The sequence below is a fragment of the Saccopteryx bilineata genome, chromosome 2 (assembly GCF_036850765.1).
Source record: "Saccopteryx bilineata isolate mSacBil1 chromosome 2, mSacBil1_pri_phased_curated, whole genome shotgun sequence".
NCBI classification, from domain to species: domain Eukaryota; kingdom Metazoa; phylum Chordata; class Mammalia; order Chiroptera; family Emballonuridae; genus Saccopteryx; species Saccopteryx bilineata.
Window position 1 is genome coordinate 359529406 of NC_089491.1, and position 20289 is coordinate 359549694.

Consider the following 20289-nt stretch of genomic DNA (forward strand, 5'->3'; position numbering starts at 1 on the left):
ATGCCCCAGAGGGGCAGAGCATCGCCCCTGGTGGGCGTGCTGGGTAGATCCCGGTCGGGCGCATGCGGGAGTCTGTCTGACTGTCTCTCCCCGTTTCCAGCTTCAGAAAAAAAAAAAAAAAAAAAAAGACAATGGTTGGAAAGAACGTCTTTCTTCTTAAGTTAAAGAGACAATATACAAGCTACTTTCACAAACATAAATATTACATTTTACAAAAGGATTCAACAGAATCTTTACTTGGTAAGCTTCTTGAATTCATTTAATTTGGGAAGAAAAGACACCCTTCAAATTACACCCTCTATGTAATCACATAGCTTACTCATATGCTAACAACAGTAAATACAGTAATCTATTTAGAAAATAATTTTAATACTAATACAGTATGCGTTTCTTATATAAAATTCAAATATTCAAATTTCATCGTGTTTGAAAAAACAAAAATTCTTATTTACTGAGCACCTTCTTTGTGCCAGATACGAAACCAAGATAATTAAGAACTGGCAGGCCTCCCACATTTTGCTGCACTTTGCTACAATGCACTGCACAGGTCCTGCACTTTCCTCAATATCAAGGCAAGACCCTCCCATCAGCAAAAACATTACAATCTGCTGAAAACTCAGATGATGATCAGCATTTTTTAGCAATAAAGTTTTTTTTAATTAAGGTATATACTTTTTTATATACATAATAATACTACTGCACACTCAATAGACTATAGTATAGTATAAACAACTTTTATATGCACTGGGAAAACAAAAATTTCGTGGCTCACTTTATTTTGATATTTGCTTTATTATGGTGGTCTGGAATTGAACCCACAATATCTCCAAGGTCTGTATGTGATTTCATTTTATCAGCACAACAAGCCTAAAACTTAGGTATTATTACCACTATCTTGCAGATGAAAGAGGTTAAAATTCCCTAATGCCGATAGTAAACAAGTAGGAATTTAAATCCAGATATCCGATTCAGAAGCTCTTTCCACAAAACCAAATTGCCTCAGACAGTAGTCTCCATGATAAAACTCAGAACAAACACCTAACAATTAGACTATAGTATACGTGGAACATTAAAAGTGAAAAAGGGAATCTGGATTCCAGATTTTACCATATCCACTCTCTCTGAACTTGTTTCCCAACTGAGAAAAGAGAAACCCCCTCCCCCCAGTAGCTTCATTTTCTCAAAGACAGATAGATGTCCTAGCAGTTTTTCTTATGCAAAAATACTTGTGAAAACTAATTACTTTATATAAGCCACTAAAAGGTACTTAAAGCTTCATAACAAAAACAACTCTTAATTACTGTGGCTTATCCATGGACTGCCTGTATCATATGGTGCTCCACCAACACAGAAAATTAAGAATTGAATGAAGAAAACCTGCACACTGTTAGGAAACAATATTCTTCTCTTTTGAATACCATGTTAGAAATCAATATCAAAATACTATCCTCTATCCCTTACCGTGCATGGTTCTGATGCATTCAAAACCCTGAAAATCCCATAGTTTAATGGTCATATCTGCAGAACAGGAAGCCAGAAGCTTGCCACTGTGGTCAAATGAAATATCCTGTACAGAGTCTGTATGCCCCTTAAGAGTTCGTTCAAAATCTCCAGTCTCATAATCCCACACCTGTCACGTGAACAGAAAATTGGTTAATACCAACCTATCACTTTCTCATTTCACATTTGTACTCAGCAGGCCAGTCTGACACCTCATTAAGTAACTGAGAAAGTGACAAAGGGTAACTGTCTTAGAAATTAGTACATTTTCAAGTAAAAATTGTTTTTTTCACTATAGAAAAAATTGATGGTGCAATTATTAAAATGAACTTCCAGTACCACATTATCTACCACATACCTAATTATGCTAGTAAGATTAGGTATATAAAGCCGTAAGACAAAGTCCAGTCTGAGAGCAGGCAACAGACATGTAAAGAAGTACAGAAAAAGAGTTTCAGGGAGCTATGACAAGCATTTATATACACAGAATGAAAGGAACGATAAAGGAGTACTCAATATTACCAGACAAGGAGAGCTCAGATATCTAAGAGGCCAAGAAAAGACTTCATATGATATAACTGTCCAGGAATAATAGCACATTAACAAAAGAATGTCATTTTGATGTAAAAACAAAGTCACAGTCACATATTTTAAAAATAACTTTTCTAAGAGAATAGAAACAATGAACTATCAAGAACAGATATTATTACAAACAGATCTCAACATAGTAAACTTTCATTCTGGTGGCCAAATACAAGTCTGAAGTTTAATCTTAAACCTACACTTGTTACACTGCTCTAAAATCAAATGACACAGCCATGTCAAATCTGGTGCCTGCCCTACACTTGGCAGGCACTGCCCAGAAGGCTGCCCTAGAAACATTGTGACTCATGGGCTCTGATTTCCTTTGCTGGGCTCTGGCAATAATTTGGTTAGACACCAAGAAAAATAAAAGAAAATGATTGATTTCACTCTTCCCATAATAAGTTCACATTTATCTATGATAGGGTATATATAAATCAATTTAGAAAAACTTGGAAATGCATTTTGAAAACTTGGTAACAATGTAAACATCCAATATTGGAGAATGGCTAAGATATAAAATTTGCAACTGTAAGAAATTTAGGAATACATACAATGTTATGTAAAAAAACAACAACACAAATTTACACATATATGATCAAAACTACATAAAAAATAAACCTAAAAAAAATCCAAACTAGCTTCTAAAACTATTAAACAAAAAACTTCCATACTCTTCCCAATATAAACAAAATTTTTTCCATTTAAATTTTTTTTTTTTTTTTTTTTTTGTATTTCTCCGAAGCTGGAAACGGGGAGAGACAGTCAGACAGACTTCCGCATGCGCCCAACCGGGATCCACCTGGCATGCCCACCAGGGGCGAAGCTCTGCCCACCAGGGGGCGATGCTCTGACCCTCCGGGGTGTCGCTCTGCCGCGACCAGAGCCACTCCAGCGCCTGGGGCAGAGGCCAAGGAGCCATCCCCAGCACCCGGGCCATCTTTGCTCCAATGGAGCCTTGGCTGCGGGAGGGGAAGAGAGAGAGAGGAAGGAGAGGAGGGGGGGGGGGGGCAAATGGGCGCTTCTCCTATGTGCCCTGGCCGGGAATCGAACCCAGGTCCCCCGCACGCCAGGCCGATGCTCTACTGCTGAGCCAACCGGCCAGGGCCCTTTTTCATTTAAATTTAAATGTTCATTTCTCCACATGAAAGTGATATCTATGTTTGATTTTGTGTAATTTTGTTAGATTTATCCTTAAGTATTTGTGGTTTCTTGATGCTACTATAAGTGGCATTTTTAATTTTCTATTTATTGCTAGTTTAGAGGAATAAAGTTACACTTGTAATATTTATTTTCTATCCTATGATTCTGTTAAATTCCATCATAGTTCCAGTAGCTTTTTTGTAAATTGAGATTTCTACATAGATCGTGTAATATGCAAATAAAGACAGTTTCATGTCTTCCTTTCAAATCTGTTTGCCTTTTATTTTTACTTCTTCCTTACTGCACTGTCTAGGCACTGCAGTACAAAGGTGAACATATGTGGTTGAGACTGGACATCCCCACCTGGCTTTGGTTTCTAATCTCAGGGTGAAAGCATTCAGTTTTCTACCATTAAATATTATGTCCACTGTGGTTTTTCAGATAGCTTTACTTTTTAATCAAGATTAAAGAAGTTGCCTGACCAGGCGGTGGCACAGTGGATAGAGCGCTGGACTGGGATGCGGAAGACCCAGGTTCTAGACCCGAGGTTGCCAGCTTGAGCACAGGCTCATCTGGTTTGAGCAAAAAGTTCACCAGCTTGAGCCAAAGGTTCCTGGCTCAAGCAAGGGGTTACTCGGTCTGCTGAAGGCCTGCTGTCAAGGCACATATGAGAAAGCAATCAATGAACAACTAAGGTGTTGCAACGCGCAAGGAAAAAACTGATGATTGATGCTTCTCATCTCTCCGTTCCTCTCTGTCTGTCCCTGTCTATCCCTCTCTCTGACGCTCTCTCTGTCTCTGTAAAAAAAAAAAAAAAAAAAAAAAAAAGGATGAAAGAAGTTCTCTTCCTAGCTCGATCAGTTTTTCTCAAGAATGGATATTGGAATTTTGTCAAATGCTTTTTCTGAAACTATTACATTTTTTTCAAATGTGGAATTCATCTTGCATTCTGGGATAAAGCCTATTTGGCTATGATATAATTAGTATGAATTTCATATTATTTTATATATAATATTTCTAGATTCAATTTACTTGTAATATGTTAAGAATTTCGCATCTGTGTTCAAAATGGTATTGTACTGGTCTATAGTTTTCTTTTGTAAAATCATTGTCTTCTTTTTTTTGTGGCACAGAGAAAGAGACAGGGACAGATAAGGACAGATACGAAGGGAGAGAGATGAGAAACATCAATTCTTCGTTACAGCTCCTTAGTAGTTCATTGTTTGTTTTCTTATATGTGCCTTGACTGGGGGACTCCAGCTGAGCGAGTGACCCCTTGCTCAAGCCAGCAATGTTGGGCTCAGGTCAGCAAACCATGGGGTCATGTCTATGATCCTACACTCAAGCCGGAGACCCCGTGCTCAAGTTGGTGAGCCCGCACTCAAGCCAGTGACTTCAGGGTTTCAAACCTGGGTCCTCTGCATCCCAGTCCAGAGCTCTATCCACTGTGCCATAGTCTGGTCAAGCTCTTTGTCTTATTTTATCTAAATGTTTAATTTTGAAATGAAGAGTTCAGATCAATATTTCACATATTGTGTGTCTTTTCATAAATGATGAACAAACAGATCATTTCAGTTTATAAATGTCAAGAATCAATAAGAATTACTTTTCTTTATATTTATCTTTTGAATGACTATCCTTTTGCTTATAAGAAATTTTTCATGCTGTTAAAAACTTGGGTGTTCTTTTAAAATAATACCTATTGTTGTCTAAAATGTTTAATTATTAAAGAAAACATAAGTAAAAAATCTTTGAATACTGAAAAAATATCTGTTCTCATTTTGCAATATATAAGTCAAAGTGATGGGAGAAAAAGAAAATTTGAGTCAAAAGTATAAACTTTTTAAGCCCTTCATATATTGTGCTAAAATGTTCTCCCATTAGATTGTAACAAAGTAGTGAGAATGCTTCATCAATCATCAAATTCTTAGTAATTCTCATTTAAAAAGTAAAATATCTTGGCAGATTTGATATACATTGTTCTTTTAATTTGCACTTCTTCTATTAGCAGGAAGGCCAAAATTTTTACTATTGTTGATTAGCCATTTCTCTTCTTCTTATGGATTATCTGTGCAAGTACTCCTATAGCTCATTTTCTGAGATACTGTTTTTCATATTTGTTTGAATTCTTTACATATCATATATTTAAGTTGGCACTCCTAAATCTGCTTTATTACTCTAGCTGAATGTTATTTTTCAGTTGTTTGCTGTTCATTTTTTAAATATTTAAGAATTAGTTCTAGAGCCTGACCAAGTGGTGGGTGGCACAGTGGATAGAGCATTGGCCTGGGATTCTGAGGACCCAGGTTCAAAACCCCCAAAGTCACTGGCTTGAGAGTGGGACCATCTGGCTTGAACATGGGATGACCCCATGGTTGCTGGCTAGATCCCAAAGGTCACTGGCTTGAAGCCCAAGGTTGCTGGCTTGAGTGCAGGCTTATTATCCAGCCTGAGTGAAGGCTTGCCAGCTTGCGCACTGGGTAGCAGACTTGAGCATAATCATCAACATGATCCCATGGTAATTAGCTTTAGCCCGAAGTCACTCGTTTGAGCAAGGCATCACTGGCTCAGCTTGAGCCCCTCATCAAGGTACATGAGAAGCAATCAATGGACAACTAAAGTGATTCAACTAGGAGTTGATGCTTCTCATCTCTCTTCCTTCATCTTTCTCAAAAAGAAAAAAGAATTAGTTTTTAAAGACAACCAGAAATGTTTCAAAAATTTAAATGATGCAATTAAAAATACTGTCAAACTATTCCAAATATCTACCTGTTACCAGTTTTCCTAAATTATTATTATTATTATTTATTTATTTTTTTTTTTGCATTTTTCTGAAGCTGGAAACAGGGAGAAACAGCCAGACAGGCTCCTGCATGCGCCCGACCGGGATCCACCTGGCACGCCCACCATGGGGCGACGCTCTGCCCACCAGGGGGCGATGCTCTGCCCATCCTGGGCGTCGCCATGTTGCGACCCTCCTGGGCGTCGCCATGTTGCGACCAGAGCCACTCTAGCGCCTGGGGCAGAGGCCACAGAGCCATCCCCAGCGCCCGGGCCATCTTTGCTCCAATGGAGCCTTGGCTGCGGGAGGGGAAGAGAGAGACAGAGAGGAAGGCGCGGCAGAGGGGTGGAGAAGCAAATGGGCGCTTCTCCTATGTGCCCTGGCCGGGAATCGAACCCGGGTCCTCCGCATGCTAGGCCGACGCTCTACCGCTGAGCCAACCGGCCAGGGCTCCTAAATTATTATAGTGCAAATATTGATGATATAAATAAAAGGCTCTAAAAGGAAATTCCTGATATTAATAAACTAACACAAACCTGCCTTATTTACCAGATGCATAAGAGAAATCATTTAGTGTAATAAAAAATTTAAATTCTGGCCTGACCATGTGGTGGTACAGTGGACAGAGCATCGGATTAGGATGCAAAGGACCCAAATTTGAAACCCCGAGGACGCCAGCTTGAGTGAGGGCTCATTTGGCTTGAGCACGGGCTCACCATCTTGAGTGCAGGATCGTAGACATGAACCCATGGTCCTTGGCTAGAGCAAGGAGTCACTTAGGACAGCTGGAGCTTCCCCCCATGTCAAAGCCCGATAAAGCAATCAATGAACTAAGGTGCCGCAGTGAAGAACTGATGCTTCTCATCTCTCTCCCTTCCTGTCTGTATGTCCTTATCCATCCCTCTCTATGTCTGTCACACACACACACACAAATTTAATTTTGTTACTGATAACTGTAACACTGGCTACACTTTTTTGAGCCTTTACCATCTATTTAAATTTGCCAACCACTGTGCTGTTATCTACATTATACATTATATACGTATTACTCCATTTTAAGAAAAATTATTGATGACATATTTTTAATCCCCCTTCCCAACAAACGGAAGAACTGAGCCTTTAACATAATCATTTTGCCCAACATAGTCACAAAATTACAAACAATTCTTTGAGTTTTTTAAAAAGTAGGTCTATTACAACCATCTCTTAAAATCACCTAACTTTAGGATTTGGCCAGGTAGCACAGTGGATAAGACATTGTCCTGGCACACTGAGGTCTCAGGTTCGAATTCTATCAGGGCACAAAGGAGAAGCAATCATTGAGTACATAATTAAATGGAACAACTAAGTGGAATGAGTTGATGCTTCTCTTTCTCTCCCGTTCCTCTCTCTCAAATCAACAGAAAAAAAAATTTTTTTAATCACTTAACTATAATACAACTAAATAAAGAAAATGTAGAAGGGAAAATAGAAAATTTTCATTCCACAAAATATTAAAGGAAGTAATTTATGAGAACAAAAAAGTTTTATGTATAAAAATGAACAGAACAGGCACTGGGTCAGTTGGTTCAATGGATAGAGCGTCGGCCTGGCATATCAATGTCCTGGGTTCGATCCCTGGTCAGGGCACACAGGAGAAATGACCGTCTGCTTCTCTTCCTCTCCCTCTCCCCCTTCTCTCTTTCTTCCCATTTCGTAGCCAGTGGCTCGACTGGTTCCAGCATCAGCCCCAGCCCCAGGCACTGAGAATGGCTCGGTTGGTCCAAACATCGGCCCCAGACAGTTGTTGCCAGGTGGATCCTGTTTGGGGCGCATGTGGGAGTCTATTTCCCCTCCTCTCACTTAAAAAACAGAACAACGTTATTTATGATGGTAAAATACTAAAATTAACTTAAAATCCAAAGGAAGATTTGTTAGTGTGTTGAAACACTGCTGACATTAAGTACTCCCTTATCTGACCAGCACTGTGTTATGCAGTTTCCCTGCATTAACTCATTTAATCCTCCCAAAAGTCCTGAGAGAGATATTAAATATTTTAATTTCACATAGGAGGAAAGGGAAACACTAAAGTTACTTTGCCCATGATCACATTAATTATTAAATGGCTGGATCAGCAGCTGAATCCAGAACCTGTGTTCTCGACGATTAACGACTATATAGACACCACATACAACTAAAACAATTACAGTGGTACCTTGAGATATGAATTCAATTCATTCTGTAACCGAGCTCGTAAGTCAGTCAACTCATATATCAAATTGCCAATACTGAACCCTTGCGCCAACGTGCCAACTAGTGGCAGCTTCTCGAATCACAACTCATATCTTGGAATTTTGCCTGAATCTCAAACAAAAATACAAACCGAGTCACAGCTTGTATCTTAAAAAATTCGTATGTTGGTCTGTTCATATCTCAAGGTACCACTGTAGTTTCAAATCATTAAAAATCATGATTCATTAGAGGCTCTGACCAGTTGGCTCAGTGGCAGAGCATTGGCCCGTGCGTTGATGTCCCAGGTTCAATTCTGGGACACACTGGAGAAGCGCCTGTCTGCTTCTCCACCTCTCCCCTTCTCCTTTCTCTGTTTTTCTCTTCCCCTCCCACAGCCATGGCTCCACTGGAGCAGAGTTGGCCTGGGTGCTGAGGATGGTTCCATGGCCTCTGTCTCAGGCGCTAGAATGGCTCTGGTTACAACACCCCAGATGGGCAGAGAATCACCCCCTAGTGGGCATGCCGGGTGGATCCAGGTTGGGCATATGCAGGAGTCTGTCTTCCTGCCTCCCTGCTTCTCACTTTAGAAAAATATAGATAGATAAACAAATAAATAAATAAATGTCATGATTCATTAGAAACAAAGAAAGGTGTTTCTAAAATAAGTTTAATCATCAAAGGAAATAAAACTAGCCTGACCAGGTGGTGGCGCAGTGGATAGAGCGTCGGACTGGGATGCGGAAGGACCCAGGTTCGAGACCCCGAGGTGGCCAGCTTGAGCGCGGGCTCATATGGCTTGAGCAAAGAGCTCACCAGCTTGGACCCAAGGTCGCTGGCTCCAGCAGGGGGTTACTCGGTCTGCTGAAGGCCCGCGGTCAAGGCACATGTGAGAAAGCAATCAATGAACAACTAAGAAGTCGCAACGCGCAATGAGAAACTGATGATTGATGCTTCTCATCTCTCTCCGTTCCTGTCTGTCTGTCCCTGTCTATCTCTGCCTCTGTAAAAATAAATAAATAAATAAATAATTAAAAAAAAAAAAGGAAATAAAACTAAGTACAAATGCTTTTTATTAACAAAACTTTGTGCATATTAAATAAAGACTAAATAAAAGGGAAACTGAGTAGTTGCTGATATGTGGTATAATTATAGATATAAATTTCAAAATCTCTTTTTGTAATTTTTTTCATAAGGTAAATGATGTTTATTGGTTCTTCATTTTTTTTTTGAGAGAGACAGCTATAGACAGACAGATGGGGACAGACAGACAAAAAGGGAGAGAGACGAGCGGCATCAATTTTTTGTTGCAGCATCTTAGTTGTTCATTGACTGCATCCTCATATGTGCCTTGGCCAGGGGACTACAGCAGAGCGAGTGATCCTCTGCTCAAACCTTGGGCTTCAAGCCAGCAAACTTTGAGCTCACGCCAGTGACCATGAGGTCACATCTATAAACCCTTGCTTAAGCCGGCGACCCTGTGCTAAAGCTGGTGAGCCTGCGCTCAAGCCGGACAAGCCCACACTCAAGCCAGCAACCTCAGTGTTTCAAACCTGGGTCTTCTGAGTACCAGTCTGACGCTCTATCACTGCACCACTGCCTGGTCAGGCTATTGGTTCTCCATTTTTATAATCAAAATATAGAAGGCCTTCCTGACCAGTGGTGGCACAAAGGATAGAGAGCGTCTCCCTGGAATGCTAAGGCCACCCAGTGAATGTGGGCTCATCTGGCTTCAGCGCAGGTACCAGCTTGAGTGCAGGGTTGCTGGCTTGAGCGCGGGATCATTGAAATGATACCATGGTTACTGGCTTGAGCCCAAAGGTCACTGGCTGGGCTTCAGCCCCTCTAAGCCCCATCAAGGCATGTATGAGAAGCAATCAATGATCATCAAAAGTGACACAACTACGAACTGATGCTTCTCATCTCTTTCCCTTCCTATCTCTCGCTCACTTAAAAGGAGGGGGGGCACAGAAGACTTATTTACAATTATAAAACATATGTAAATAATAGAAATCTTGGCAATCTAAAAATAACAGAACTAATACAAAATTATCTGGTAAGTGGAAAGTAGTATATATGTACCATTATTAATAATTTAAAGTTGACTGCACAGTTATCATTTTAATAGGGCACATTTAGTTTTATTTATGCTTTTCAACCACCATTGCAAAATTAATAGTGAAGACTAGGTTTTCAATCAATTCAGGAATGTCTATCTTCACCCCTATGCCTCATGACAGCAGTCACGTTTTTTAGTGCACAAGACTATCATGAAATCAATCATTTGAATACATGTCTAAATACATCTGAAAAATAATAGCATATTAAGATATTAGGAAAGTGATCATCTCAGCCTACAGAAATACATGATACACATAGGAATTTAAGACTCTCTTCTGATCCTGGCCAGTTGACTCAGTGGATAGAGCATTATCCTGGTGTGCCCAGGTCAGGAGTTTGATCCCTAGTCAAGGCAAATAGTTGAAGCAACCAATGAGTGCACAACTAAATGGAATTAATTAAGTGGAACAAGCTGATGCTTCCCCTTCTCTCCCTCCCCCACCTTCCTCCACGGATCACCACAGCAGTGGTCCCCAAGCTTTTTTGGGCCACAGACTGGTTTAATGTCAGAAAATATATTCACAGCCTGACCAGGCGGTGGCGCAGTGGATGGAGCGTCGGACTGGGATGCGGAAGTACCCGGGTTCGAGACCCCAGAGGTCGCGCGCGGGCTCATCTGGCTTAAGCAAAGAGCTCGCCAGCTTGGACCCAGGGTCGCTGGCTCCAGCAGGGGGTTACTCGGTCTGCTGAAGGCCCGCGGTCAGGGCACGTGTGAGAAAGCAATCAATGAACAACTAAGAAGTCGCAACGCGCAACGAGAAACTGATGATTGATGCTTCTCATCTCTCTCTGTTCCTGTCTGTCTGTCCCTGTCTATCTCTGCCTCTGTAAAAAAAAAAAAAAAAAAGAAAATATATTCACAGACCGGCCTTTAGGGTAGGACAGATAAATGTATCATGTGACCAAGACAAGCGTCAAGAGTGAGTCTTAGACAAATGAAGCAGAGAGAATCTGGTCATTTTTTAAAAACAAAACATCGTTCAGACTTAAATATAAATAAAATGGAAATAATATAAGTTATTTATTCTTTCTCTGCAGACCGGTACCAAATGGCCCATGGACCGGTACCGGTCAGCGGCCCAGGGTTTGGGGACCACTGACCTACAGGACAGAAGGAAGCCACTGATTTAGAAAACTAAAAAAAAACACAAAAGGGGCCCTGGCCGGTTGGCTCAGCGGTGGAGCGTCGGCCTGGCATGCAGGGGACCTGGGTTCAATTCCCGGCCAGGGCACATAGGAGAAGCGCCCATTTGCTTCTCCACCCTCCACCCCCTCCTTCCTCTCTGTCTCTCTCTTCCCCTCCCGCAGCCAAGGCTCCATTGGAGCAAAGATGGCCCGGGCGCTGGGGATGGCTCCTTGGCCTCTGCCCCAGGCGCTAGTGTGGCTCTGGTCACGGCAAAGCGACGCCCCAGAGGGGCAGAGCATCGCCCCCTGGTGGGCAGAGCGTCGCCCCTGGTGGGCGTGCCGGGTGGATGCCGGTGGGGCGCATGCGGGAGTCTGTCTGACTGTCTCTCCCCGTTTCCAGCTTCAGAAAAGAAGGGGAAAAAAAAAAACCCACAAAAGGAAAACATAAAACAATGTTTAATATGAAGAACAGGTTTAGTTGAGTCACAGTTAAAGTGTTTCCTACATTTTTATGCTAGACTGCTGCTATGTGGTATTTATAATCTCAACAATCTACTTACATTTTCGTTCTTTCTTTCTTTCTTAATTTTTTTTTTTTAGTGAGAGCAGGGGTGACAGAGACAGACTCCCACATGCACCCTGACCAGGATCCACCTAGCAAGCCCACCAAGGGGTGATGGCTGCCCATCTGGGGCCCTTGCTCTCTTGCAACTGGAGCCTTTTTTTAGTGCCTGAGGCAGAGGCCATGGAGCCATCCTCAGTGCCCGGGGCCAGCTTGCTACAATCAAGGTATGGTAGCAGGAGGGGAGGAGAAGAGAGAAAGAGACAGAAAAATAAGGGGGTGGAGTGTAGAAAAGCAGATGGTTGCTTCTCCTGTGTGCCCTGATTGGGAATCGAACCCAGGACATCCACATTCCAGGCTGATGCTCTACCAGTAAGCCAACCACCTAGGGCTACTTACATTTTCTTAATTAAACTGCTACAAATGAAACTTAAACTGAAATAAGCCTTAGGACAGAGAAACTGACCTAAAACTTTTAACTATAGTTTACTTGTCTTTCTGCAGGTCGTTTATACAATTGCCACTATCTGGATCAAAGGAAATTATAAAAACAACCTGTTTTTCCTGATCAAAAAATAAAACATTAAAATGTGTATAATTATGGGGAAAAAAACAAAAATGAAAGAAATATATAACTTATAGAGCTATAAACCCCTACATTCCTACAACCCTGGAGGGAACTAGGTTTTAGTTTGGAATCAAAACCAAAATACGTTAAGAAGAGTCCAATTCAATTAACTCTATTAAATTTTTTTGCAGAATATATTCATCTGAATTACTGGTGTGTAATCCTGTATTTTCAACTATCAACTCTGCTTAAAATTAAGGTGCACACTTAACATCTTCATTCTCCAATAACAATTATTTAAGTGCTAGATAACCTACTGTACAATGTTAAATTATCAACACCCAATTCTCTCAAATTCATCAGTGAACTTATTTGGCAGCTTGCCTCCCAGGAGCTACAATTTTATTCTACAAATTTTTTTAAAAGATACTTTTACTTATTCAGTTTAGAGAAGAGAGGGGGAGAAAGAGAGAGAGAGAAAGAGAAGGGGGGAGGAGCAGGAAACATCAACTCCCACATGTGCCTTGACCAGGCAAGCCCAGGGTTTTGAACTGACAACCTCAGCATTCCAGGTCAATGCTTTAACCACTGTGCCACCACAGGTCAGTAATCTACAAATTTTATTATTATTCTGTCTTTAAGGTTAAAAACCAATCACACAGTTTCAAAGAATTTCTCCTTTCCCTCTTTTTAGGTCCTCATTTTTAGGACTTTTTTACTTCTTTCACCCAATTAAATTTAAATCTGCTTTTAACAATTATTGTGGCTCTGGCCAGTTGGCTCAGTGGTAGAGCAACCTGGCATGTGCAGGTACTGGGTTCAACTCCTGGACAGGAGAAGCAACCACCTGCTTTTCTACCCCCACCTCCTCCTCCCTTTCTCTATCTGTTTCTGTCTTCCTCTCCCAAGTCATGGCTCAATTGGTTCTAGGAGTTGGTCCTGGGCACTGAGGATGGCTCCATGGCCTCTATCTCAGGCACTAAAATAGCACGGTTGCCAAGCAACAGAGAAATGTCTCAGATGAGCAGAACATTGCCCCATTGGGGGCTTGCTGGGTGGATCCTGGTTGGGGTGCATGCAGGAGCCCGTCTCTCTCTGCCTCCCCTCCTTCTCACTGAATAAAAAGCAGACAAACAAAAACAATTATCCTATTACACATCTTTCATTTTGAAAAAATTACCTTAATCGTAGCATCCTCTGAAGCTGAGACCATAACACTGAACACAGGGTGGAAAATGACTCGAGTGACTGGACTCCTATGACCACTCAATGCATATTTTTCTGGTGGACGGGGAATCCATTCTTTTGGGTCTCGTTTCTGACCAAGAGGTCCACCCGACGTAAATTCTTCTTTTGCTTCATTTAGTTTTGATTCTAATTCCATAACCTAAAGAATGAACATGGTTATGTACAGAGACTCCAATAAAAAACACATTTAATATTTTTTTTAAATGCTTTTATTTTGGCCTGGCTGGTTGGCTCAGTGGTAGAGCGTCGGCCTGGCGTGCAGGAGTCCCAGGTTCGATTCCCGGCCAGGGCACACAGGAGAAGCGCCCATCTGCTTCTCCACCCATCCCCCTCTCCTTCCTCTCTGTCTCTCGCTTCCCCTCCCACAGCCAAGGCTCCACTGGAGCAAAGTTGGCCCGGGTGCTGAGGATGGCTCTGTGGCCTCTGCCTCAGGCACTAGAATGGCTCTGGTTGCAACAAAGCGATGCCCCAGATGGGCAGAGAATCGCCCCCTGGTGGGCGTGCCGGGTGGATCCCAGTCGGGCACATGCAGGAGTCTGTCTGACTGCCTCCCTGTTTCCAACTTCAGGGAAAAAAAACCAAAAAACAAAAAAAAAAGCTTTTATTTTGTGTCTATAAAATTCAGAATACTTAAAAAATATCATTAATTTACAAAGCATTCATCATTAAAAATTATTTACCAACAAAATTTTAGTGGTATGACAGAACTAAAAATTGAGAGAAACTCACTACAATTTTGTCTTTATTCAACTCAAAGAAAATTTTCAATTTATATCTACTATTTAGAGGAAGAGCAGTACACCTATCTATGTTGGTCCCTCTGAGTCTGTTATTCCTAGTAAATTCATCCCAAACCAAGTTTACATTACCTGTATACATGCTAACAATATTTATAATAAAAATCAAGATTAATGTTTATGTGTTAGGTTCTTTCCTAAGAGCGGTTTTATGCATTAATTCATGTTATAACAATGTTACTTATTTATTCTAGCTTTGTCTACTAAAAATATAAATTTTAGGACCAGAATTTTATTGCCTTCATTTAAACATAAAAATAAAAGCTTCAGAAATAAAGTAACTTGTCTAAGCACACACTTTCATGCTCTTTCCCAGCATTATGTTGGTTCCACGGGTTCTTATCTAAATAAGTACACAGATAAGTTCCTTGATGTCAGGTTTATGTAGATTCAATCAAGCTAGTACCCAGGTTGTGTAAGTTAGCTTGCATCAGGAATGATCTGTCTGGGTCAGTTTTTTTAATGCATAAAAATGTATTCTTTTATGCCTTTTCAAGATTAAATATAATTAATTAATGCAGAAGAGTAATTTATGTTAATATTTACAGAAAGTTTATGTAATATTTCAAATACAACTTAAAATTTATTTACCTTCTTTTGTAATCTAATAACAGATGTCCATTTCTTTTCCAAAAGACCAGCATATTTCTTATCTAATTCTTCATTCTAGAAAAAAAAAAAAAAAGAACCTTTTAAAAAATGGCTCAATTCTAAAAGTTCAAGCCATACAGACCATTTATCCTTGAATCTAACTAAACATTACTAAAAATCTTATACCAACAAAAGGGTGAAAACAAAGTTTAGTGCCAAGTAAATAACAAATGATAAGATCTGTGAATAACTGAAGTGACTATTAACTGACACTTGAGTATACTCCACTTACAATTGTAAAAGGCAAACATACCATATCTAATTCAGCTTCCTTTTTAAAAACTGAATATGCCTCTTCATAGCCATTTGAACGAAGATAATCTGCTATAGCTCGATTTCTGAAAGAAAACAAATTCAAATGACTCCTAACAAAATCCCACTTCTACTTTGATTAAATGTTTTATTTAAAATCTCATGACAGTATTCTCTTACAAAAAATACAAGCATTTCACAATAAAAGGGAACCCCCCCAAAAGCCTCTCAAACATTTAGCCCTTCATAGTACATCCATATATTATATTATTCTTGAACTTTTAGCTTAACTTTCCTTTTTTTGTTTATTTTATTGATTTTAGAGAGAGGAAGGGGGAAAGAAAGGGGGGGGACACACTGATATGTTCCTTTATGTGCCCTGACTGGGGATCAAACCAGGAACCTCTGCACTTCAGAACCAGGTTCTAAACCAACTGAGCTCTCCTACCATGGTTAGCTTGTTTCTAATGTGTTGCTCATCTTATAAGCTGTGGGCATTCTACATATGTAAAAATATGACATATAATTAGGTATCAATTTGTAACAGTAATTATCAATTTTGTTTATTTAGCCTTCCCTTACTACTTTGTTTTTGTTTTGTTTTTTTACAGGGACAGAGAGAGAGTCAGAGAGAGGGATAGATAGGGACAATCAGACAGGAATGTAGAGAGATGAGAAGCATCAATCATTAGTTTTTCATTGCGACACCTTAGTTGTTAATTGCTTTTTCATATGTGCCCTGACCGCGGGGCTACAGCAGACTGAGTAACCCCTTGCTCGAGCCAGCGATCTGGGGTCCAAGCTGGTGAGCTTTTTGCTAAAGTCAGATTAGCCCGTGCTCAAGCTAGCGACCTCGGTGTCTCGAACCTGGGTCCTCCACATCCCAGTCCAATGCTCTATCCACTGTGCCACCGCCTAGTCAGACCCCTTACTACTTGTTATGCTAATAAACACTCAAGGACTAGCAATTGAAATTTAGTTTTGTAGAAAGACTTGTTTTAATAAAAATTGGTAAGTATTTTAGTATTAGAGACATCTTTAAACTATTAGAGTGGGTAAAAAGAGCACAAGCTATAAACTTAGTATACTATCAAAGAATAAGACACTAATTTAGAATTAGAGAGAAACTGATGCTGAATCAGCAGATGCCTTTTCATGCTCTCCTTATATTCTTTCAAAGAGAAAATCAGCTATCTCCCTCCTAAGGCAACCTATTCCTCTCTCTCTCACTTTTTTTTAGTCTTTAAGGCCACTGTGATACAAAAAGTTGTTGCCTGAGATTTCCTTTAAAACAATCTACATTAATTTAAAAATTAATATACACAAAAGGTTCAACAAATTTTACATACATAAGTACACAATAATGTGTCCTTTCCACTACTGACCCCCAATATTCCATCCCTGAGACCATCACTTTACCAGTGTTTTGTTTTCTTTCAGAGATAAATCTATCAACACACATTTCTGCCTAGTCCTCTACAGATAACCAATACGTTTTTAAAACAAACTGCAATTCATTACATATGTCTTACAATGTCACATAAACTCACTTAATCTTAGCAATCATCTCTATCAGATGTAAACCTACCTTTTTTCTTTTATATTGTATTCCACTATGGGAACATGCTTTTATTACTACAAACAATACTGCTATGATTACACTGTATAAATATCAATGCCACTGCTCACCTAAAATTTTAGGAAATACAAGAACTCTAACAGCATTATAGAATTGGTGAGATTAAGTATTTTGTTGTTTTTTGACAGAGACAGAGAGTCAGAGAGAGGGACAGATAGGGTCAGACAGACAGGAGAGAGATGAGAAGGACCAATTCTTCAATGAAACACCTTAGTTGTTCAATGATTGCTTTCTCAGGCCCTGGCCAGTTGGCTCAGTGGTAGAATGTCGGCCCAGTGTGTAAATCCTGGGTTCAATTCCTGGTCAAGGCACATAGGAGAAGTGCCCATCTGCTTCTCCACCCTTCCCCCTCTCCTTCTTCTCTATCTCTTCTTTCTTCCCCTCCCGCTTCTGAGGCTCATTGGAGCAAAATTGGCCAGGGAGCTGAGGATGGCTCCATGGCCTCAGCCTCAAGCGCTAGAATGGCTCCAGCCGCAAAGAAGCAACGCCTCAGTTGGGTAAAGCATTGCCCCTGGTGGGCATGCCAGGTGGATCCTAGTCGGGCACATGCAGGAGTTCGTCTGACTGCCTCCCCGCTTCTTACTTCAGAAAAATACGAAAACAAACAAACAAACAAATAAAAACAATGATTGCTTTCTCATATGTGCCTTGACCTGGGGCGAGACTACAGCAGAGCAAGTGACCTCTTGCTCAAGCCAGCAACCCTCAGCTCACGCCAGGGACCATGGGGGCAAGTCTATGATCCTATATTCAAGCCAGCGACTCTGTGCTCAAGCTGGATGAGCCCACACTCAAGCTGGCAACCTTGGGGTTTCGAATGTGGGTCCTCTGTGTCCCAATCGGACACTCTATCCACTGCACCACCACCTGGTCGGGCAAGAGATTAAGTTTTAATTCAATGGCATATTACAAAAAAACAAAACATTGGAGAAATGCAATAGGGAATTATATCTTTCTTTATATTCCAGGCAATTATCAGCATAGCATAACAAAGATTAAAGCACAATAGCTAGTGGAAGACAAAGCCAGCACATCACACTCTGGCTAAGGGAGTTGAGGAAATGTAAATTCTTATTATTACTGTGAGTCTGTGTCTATGTGCTGCTCATATCACAGCATATGGCCTACTCTACTAATGGTAACTTGCTTCATTAAGAAATATCTTCTTTAAACAGAGCTGAAATCTACTTAATTTCTACCAAATAGTTTTACTTGGGCCTTCCAAAACAATACAAAATAGGAAGGCAAATTATCCCACCAAATATTGTGTTGTCAAAACCTGTATTACAAACCTTCAACAAAAACAAATTTTCCTTTTGGAAGAAAGAATTTTTTTCCCTTTTGTTAGAATATCCAAAATAATAAGATAAACAAGTGACATCTTTTTCCCTCTCCACATCCCTTTCCACATCAAATCAATGGGGAAAATAAGTAAGAATAGTGTAAGCTGCCTCTGTGTGATTCACATTATGGGGGTGCTGGAAGGAGAGGGGAGAGAGCAAGAAACTGAAAACCTATTTGAGCCTGACCTGTGGTGGCGCAGTGGATAAAGCGTCGACCTGAAAATGCTGAGGTCGCGGGTTCGAAACCCTGGGCTTGCCTGGTCAAGGCACATATGGGAGTTGATGCTTCCAGCTCCTCCCCCCCTTCTCTCTCTTTGTCTCTCCTCTCTCTCTCTCCTTCTGTCTCTCCCTCTCCTCTCTAAAATGAATTAAAAAAAAAACCTATTTGAAAAAATGACAGAAAACTTCCCTAAGCTGGTAAAGCAAATAGACACACAAGTCCAGGAAGCATAGTCTTAAACAACATGAACTCGAAGTGGCCCACAACAAGACATATCATAATTAAAATGTCAAAGGTTAAAATAAAGACAAAGAGAGCCCGGCCAGATAGCTCAGTAGGTAAGAGCATAGCTCCAAAACGCAGAGGTTGTCAGTTCAATCCAAGTCAGAGCACATATTAAAACAGATCTATGTTCCTGTCTCTCTCTCCCTTCAATAAAATAAATATTTTTTAAAAACCTCACACTTAAATAAATAAATACAGGCTCACACTTATAAACAAATAAAGAAATACATACGGGGGGGGGGGGAGCAGTTAGTTACCTACAAGGGAGCTCCCATAAAACTGTCAGCTGATTTCTCAACAGAAACTTTGCAGGTAGAAAAAATTAGCATGAAATAGTCAAAGGGATGAAAAGTAGGGATATACAACCAAGATTACTCTCCCCAGTAAAGCTATCATTTAGAATCAAAGGACAGATAAAAAGCTTCCCAGATAAGAAAAAGCTAAAGAAGTTCATTATCACCAAACCAGTCTTAAAAGAAATGTTGGGGGGGGGGGGGGGGGGAGGAAATGTTAAAGTCTCTTCTTTAAGAAGAAAAACAAAGAAAAAAATATGAATAATAGCTTGGTTGGTTGGAATGTTGTCCCAAACGAAGCACAGAGGTTGTTGGTTCAGTCCTGGTCAGGGCACATACCAGGAAGAGAGATATTTCTGTTTCTCTCCCCTCACTCTCCCTCTCTCTCCCTTCCTCTCTTACCAACATCAATAAATAAAAAATAAAAAGTAAAAATATGAATAATAATGTAGCAAAAATATGTACCTATTAACAATTACTTTAAATGGATTAAACAAAACTAAAAAAGCTGGGGTAGCAATACTTATAATCCGACAAAGTAGACTCTAAAACAGAGGTCGAGAACCTATGGCTCGTGAGCCAGATGTGGTTCTTTTGAGGGCTGCATCTGGCTCGCAGATAAATCTTTAATAAAAAATAATAATAACATTAAAAATATAAAACATTCTCATGTATTACAATCCATTCATTTCCTACTGCTCATGTTCATGGTTGCGGGTGGCTGGAGCCAATCACAGCTGTCCTCCGGGACAACACCAAATTTTTATTGGATAATGCATAAGGTACATGGGTCGTTTGTTGTATGGCTCTCACGGAATTACATTTTAAAATATGTGGCGTTCATGGCTCTCAGTCAAAAAGGTTCCCGACCCCTCCTCTAAAACAAAAACTGTAACAAGGAACAAAAAAGTACCCAGCAACTCCCTTTCTGGGTTTTACCTGAAGAAACCCAAAGAAGTAAATCAAAAAG

General features: G+C 40.3%; 1 protein-coding gene and 1 non-coding gene across 4 annotated transcripts in view; one reads left to right on the top strand and one right to left on the bottom strand.

The window, feature by feature from the left end:
- The window catches only part of PAFAH1B1 (platelet activating factor acetylhydrolase 1b regulatory subunit 1), a 94581-nt gene that overhangs the window by 13770 nt on the left and 60522 nt on the right, over nt 1-20289 (bottom strand). For all 3 annotated transcript variants that reach the window (XM_066263026.1, XM_066263027.1, XM_066263028.1), the window contains exons 3-6: nt 15541-15625; nt 15228-15302; nt 13772-13978; nt 1462-1630 (exon numbers count right to left, since the gene is read on the bottom strand). In XM_066263026.1, coding sequence (XP_066119123.1) covers nt 1462-1630; nt 13772-13978; nt 15228-15302; nt 15541-15625 — 536 coding nt within the window. The remainder of the gene's footprint in view (nt 1-1461; nt 1631-13771; nt 13979-15227; nt 15303-15540; nt 15626-20289) is intronic.
- On the top strand, nt 2312-2442 carry LOC136327476 (small nucleolar RNA SNORA5). Its single transcript, XR_010729685.1, has one exon. It is a non-coding gene; the product is annotated as a small nucleolar RNA SNORA5 (small nucleolar RNA).